The 6,000-nt window shown below is 33.8% G+C and overlaps 1 protein-coding gene across 1 annotated transcript in view; it reads right to left on the bottom strand.

Moving 5' to 3' along the window:
- Positions 1 to 491: 491 nt before the first annotated feature.
- LOC138151033 (beta-1,3-galactosyltransferase 1-like) overlaps positions 492 to 6,000 on the bottom strand; it is a 28,987-nt gene continuing 23,478 nt past the window's right edge. The window contains exon 2 of the mRNA XM_069074468.1: positions 492 to 4,479. Coding sequence (XP_068930569.1) covers positions 3,151 to 4,356 — 1,206 coding nt within the window. The 5' untranslated portion in view covers positions 4,357 to 4,479 and the 3' untranslated portion in view covers positions 492 to 3,150. The remainder of the gene's footprint in view (positions 4,480 to 6,000) is intronic.

Raw genomic sequence — 6,000 nt, 5'->3', positions numbered from 1 at the left:
GAAGAGGATGGTCTTATCTGGGGCAGGCTTGATATAGTAGAGTATTTGAGTTTGCACTTACTATCCAATCAATACCAACTTAGTTTAGTTACATTTAAGTTTGATCCAATTGCTAGAGAAATCTCTTATGGTTGGCACAGTATTGGGAGAATTTAATGGATCATACCTATATGGAGGATTTGGAAGGAGAGGTGTTCTGAGATTCTTTAGGCTGAGTTATCTTGGGATCTTTTCTGAGAAAGCTCAGATAAATCTTTTTATCTTGCCTTTTGGAGGGCAATTGGGGTTAAGTAACTTGCCCAAGGTTACAGGACTAGTATTTTTGTGTGGGTGTTAAGTGTCTGAGGCCAGAACCTCCCATCCGGCACCTTACTCACTGCGGCACCTTACTCACTGCGCCACCTAGCCGCCCCTCAGATAAATCTTAAAGATATTCATATGAATAAAGATTATTTCTAAACCTGAATAATTTTATTACAAATGGAAACAGGAGACATAAAATGTTCATTTATTAAAATTGACAGCTTATCAAAAGAAAATTGTTCTAAGTACATTTCTAAAGGGTGATATACTTTGTTCAATCAATGTGAGTGTGTATATGTATGTATACATATCCACTCTCAGTAGTGACTAACAGGGTCATTATGGGTTCTTTAACCTACTTATGCAAAAATTTACACAAGGGTCCTTAACCTTTAGTGTCTAGATCCCCATAGGCAATCTTGTGAAGCCTAAGAAACTTTCTTAGAATGATGTTAAGAACATAGAATAAAATACATAGGATTACAAAAGAAACAAATCATAGTAAAATACAATGTTTAAAAAAAAAGTTCATGGACTCTTACTGAAGAACCCCTGAACCAGAGCTTTATTAGGAGATGAATTGTTACCTTTCCCTTAGCTTAAATATCTACTTTAGAGGCATCTGTAAAATTGCTAATAATAATAGCTAGTATTTATATCATACATTGTGGTTTGCAAGATGCCTTGCAAATATTATCTCATTTTATCCTCACAACACTTGTGAAGTGGGTGCTGAAGAGGTTACCCATAAAGAGGGTTAGGGTTGCTCTGGAGATCCCAAAATACCAACACACCAGGTCCTGCCAAATGAATTCAACTCGTCTTCTCTCAGCCAAAGAAAAGTAAGGTTTTTTAAAACTTTGCTTGTATTAGACACAGAGTAAGTCTGTGCTAGGTCATACTATGATGTTCTCACTGACATGGAGACAAGATGGGGTCTTATATACAGAAGGTTGTGGGAGGAATGCAGGGGTGGTCTAGAGGAGGAGTTTGGGGAGGGTCTTCAGGAGGAGTTAATGAGGTCAATGAGTGATTAAGGGTGGGAAGTTGCTGGAGGCTACCTGGAGACTACAGACAATGGTGGACTAGGCCAATTCAAGGGTGGATTGATATTTTAATAGGCTCAAAGGTGGGAAGTCTAGTAACAGAGGTTTGGGCCCAGCCACAATGTAAGGCTTATGGCCTCATGCAAATGACTCATCAAATGGGATGATTTAATCAGAGTTCAAGGGTGGTGCCCAGAGCCTGTACCTCAAAGATTCAAGGAGAGCTCAAGGGGGCTCCCAGAGCCCATACCTCATAAGATACTATTGCTCTCTTTATTTTGCAGGATAAGAAAAGGGAGGCAGGCAAGGTTAAGTTACTTTCTCAGAGTTAGACAATAAATAAGTGTCTGAGGCTGGGTTTGAACTCATGTCTTCCAAACTCTAGTACCATGTCCACTGTACTACTTGGATGCCTCTAAGAATTTAGTAATGCCAAGAAAAGCTAAGAATTTAGTAACTCTAAGTATACTGACCTTTGTCTGGGGGATCATTATAGGGAATTCATCTGTAAAGAAAAGGCTAATTACATAATACTAGTTCATATAGAATTCTTTCTCTATCCTTCCTACTCTAGCCAGTGTAACAAAATAGTAGCAATGTTTATTGAAAATTTTTGAAAACTAAAGCTAGTTTACAAAAAAAAATCTCAGAGTAAAGCAGCGCAGGGGAGAAGATATAAATTATAATAATGGTCAAATTACAATACTGTTATCTTATTACATATAGAGAATAATAACTTTCACTAAGACTTTTTGAGCATCACTTTTTTCCCTTTACAAATAAAACTAGAAATATGTTGCAAACTATAAGCTGCTAGAGGGTTGGGGTTTTTTTTAGCTTTGAATTTCATGGAAATACCACCCTGAGAAATTTAATGCCGGGCACTGAAATGAATGAAAAACCCCAAGAGACAGAGTTTCTGGTTAATTAATAATCAATTTATTAGTTAGGCTATCTAATCAGTAAATTGATGATCAATGATTTCTCTTGGTAACCAAAGACATCCATTGGAAGTTCTGAAAGTGTTAAATAACTCTTCTGAAAGGAAATTCTCTTGACATGTGAAAATCAACCCTAATTGGTAGATATTTAGTGATAAGATGGGCTAAAAGTATTCAGCTCCTCCTTCTATGAATATGACTTGATCATGAGATTCAGCCACCTTCACCAATCTGGACAGGGAAATATTTGTCAGAACTTTTTTTGTGTGACTAATTTGCAAATGAAGTTTTCTTTAATCAGTAATTCTTAAATAGTCTTCTCAACAATTTTTTTTTTCCAAATGGTTTCCTGGGGTCCCAAATTAACTTAGAAAAAGTTGTTCTTATTTGAAAACATGTTTTAAGATAAACATGGAAATTAATACATCTCTAGAGTCAAAAAGCAAAATGCTTGCTCCTAGTTAATCCAGATTTGTTCGTTTACTTGTCATTGGCATATGCATATAGAAAGTTAATTGTGTATCTTTTTTGATATCCAAAAATACAAGGATACAAAATAAGGGGGACAAACCCCTCTGAAATTTTATCCATACCCAGCGTTCAGGGCTGATAATGGAGATGGGATTTTTGTTGGATTTAAAGCAAAAGGGAGGAGAGAGAGGAATAGGTATTGTTATAGCACTTCTTAGGTGCTGGACATTGTATTAAGATATTTACAGATATCTCATCCTCTATGTGAGTTAGTCAGGTACCCACCATTAAATTCCTCACCATTGACTCTTTCACAGATGTAGTAAAGCTATGTATGAGAGTTGTATACCAGGAAATTGAAAACAAAAAAGAAACCCCACAAATACTCACTAGGACCCCTTTGCTAACGACTGACTCTTCTGTTTGTCTAGGAGGAAAGATAGAATGGGTAGGGGGAGGAGATGGCTAGTTGTGTTTTTAAAGCATTCATCTTTTGCCTCTTGTATTTTATCCCAAAATATAAGCATTTCATTAGAAGAAATATAATGGGCTGTGATAATTTTGTTGTAGACACAGGGATTAAATTTAACTTTAAATGGATTAAATAATGAAATTCTTGGTGGGGATGACACTCTGACTCCCATTTTCTGAAGGCAGAGACCCACATACACATCTTCTAAGTGTAATACTTTTATACTAAAAGAAACCTGGTATATCATGGTAGCCAAACTTCCAGAGAACACATATCCAGTTCCGGAGCAAAAATCTGGGTAGAACTCTCCAGGGTACATGTCAAGAGGCATGTACCATTTGCTCATGCTGTTCCTTATAGGGTGACATTTCCTCATAGGAAAACCAGTGAAATAAAGCTCTGAGGTTGATATTTTAACTAGTAGCTTTTGGATCAGGTATTCAGTGTTAACAAATACATCAGAATCTGTTTTCATGACAAAGCGTGCATTAGGACAATAAGAAGCAACCCATTTCATGCCCATTAAGACCTTGAGTGTCAGGTTATGATAGGTGTCCTGAAAGTCCTGTTGAATGATATCCCGATGCATCCTGCTTTCTCTCCTGATTGCTTCAGTAGAACCTTGCTTCTGGACACCTAGCATAAATAAGCGAACCACAGAAAATCCTGGCACCAGACTTTCATTCCCCCAAGTTTTCCTGATGTTATCCCTTTTTAATTTTTCATTCTCTGTGGTACATATTAAAAACACCAAGAATGGAGCAGTCTTTTTACACTTGTCTTCCTCTTGGATTAGAAATGTGTATGGCACAGGGTCTTTGTGCATTTCCTCATTTTTGGGTGTTGTTTCCTTGACTTTTAAATGAGACAATGTAGTGAGTTGTAGCCTCGGGGTTGTAATGTTGAGAAGGTGTTTTCCTCCTGTAGCTTCTTGGGGTGGGGACGTTCCTTGGTATAGAATCTTCTGTGAATTAAAAATTAGTTGCTTTGTTGCCATGATTGATGTTTTAGCTACTTGAAGTGTGAAAAGGAAATAACTAATTCCTGACCAAATGACACCAATCAAGAAACATAGTTTCATAGAGGGCCAAGAACATGTTAGGCCTGTTTTCTCACCAGCCATGTTTCATAATTTCCAAATGTTCTTTGCCTCACTATGTTTTATCAAAGGAACAGCAACTAGTTCTCACTTTGTCTTCCTGGCATTTTATAAACTTTCATTAATGTTTTGTAGAGAATTTTTCACCTGAGGAATAAAGCAAAACTGTGATAAGTGGCATAATAGATATATTAAGAAATATAATATATGAGTATATTGTTGAATTATCCTACTGATTTAAATTTAGACAGAATATTTATTTCCTAAAACAGTCTATTATATATTATATATTCATATATATGTACACACCTATTTATATGCATATGTTTGTATATTTGTTCATTTGCATATGCTTAATATAATACCTTTAAAAATTATTAATGATAGTTCTGTTCTACCTACTCCCCAAATAACTTGAAGAAGGCTGCAAATTGAAACACACTTTAAAATGTTGGGATAATAAGAAAACGTATTTATATAGAGCACATTAAGGTAGGTACTCCATAAATTATTTATGTGAGAAAGATGCTATTATACAGATGAAGAAATTAAAAGTAATAAGTAAGGGCTAAGGATCTAGCTGGGAACTCAGAAAATGGGTGGGTGAATCTACCAGGAGCAAGTAATAAAACCAGGTATCCAAAGAAGTTGTTAGGAGAAAATTCATATCTCTAAACACTATTACTTATGGGAAAGAGAAAGAACAATTTAAAAATGACAATACTACTTGAATGAATTGGAAACAACTAAAACCATTAAATATCCAATAATCTTAATTAAATACCAAAATAGAAATCCATAAAATTAAATACTAAATTAAAAACTTTGAAATAAAAGTTGAATTAATGAATAAAATATGAGCTGTTTTTAGATAAAAATGACAATAAAATTTAGAGTAACCATTATATAATTTGATTAAAAAGAAGGAAAAAAGCAAATATAAAAAACAAAAACACAACATGTATTTGCAACAAATGAAAAAGTATAAAAATGTTATCAGAAGCTCTTTTCCCGATCTATGTGGCAAAAAACAATAACAAATCAAATAAATGAGTATTTAAAATGTTAAAAAATCAAAATAATAGATCACAGAATAGAGAATTTAAACAATTTAATTTCTGAGAACTAAATAGAACAAGTTATAAATGAACTTAAATAGAAAAAATTTATATAGGAACAGAAGGATTTACACTGAATTCTATCAAATATTCAAAGAACAATTGATTCAATATTAAATAAATTCTTTGCAAAAATGCTAAAGAAATAATCCTAAATTCTACTGGTAACACAGCTTTGATCTTGAAAAGTAAACAAAGAACACTCAAAATAGAAAAAGCAAACTACAAACTCACATAGCTAATGAATATAAATGGAAAATAATCTAATAAAATATTGGCAGAGAGATTAAAACATTTAAAAAGATTATATGTTAATACTATGCTTATAACAGGAATGCAGGATTAGTTTATTATTAGAATAACCATATACTGAATTAACCAATAGCAAAATCAACAAAAAAATTATGATTTTATCTGCCTCTTTATCAATAAGAGGCAGGAAAAAAAAACTTTTGACAAAATGATTCAATTTCTCTATGGACTTTTCCTTAAAATGATTGTATAAATCTAAAACCAAGATCTGCTATTATTTGTAATGGAAATAAAGTAA

Source organism: Petaurus breviceps, unplaced genomic scaffold (genome assembly GCF_028583685.1).
Source record: "Petaurus breviceps papuanus isolate PSGF00001 unplaced genomic scaffold, PetGlider_PUasm1.0 90895, whole genome shotgun sequence".
NCBI lineage: Eukaryota > Metazoa > Chordata > Mammalia > Diprotodontia > Petauridae > Petaurus > Petaurus breviceps.
The sequence above is the reverse complement of the archived record's forward strand: the minus strand, read 5'-3'. Positions and strand labels throughout refer to the sequence as shown.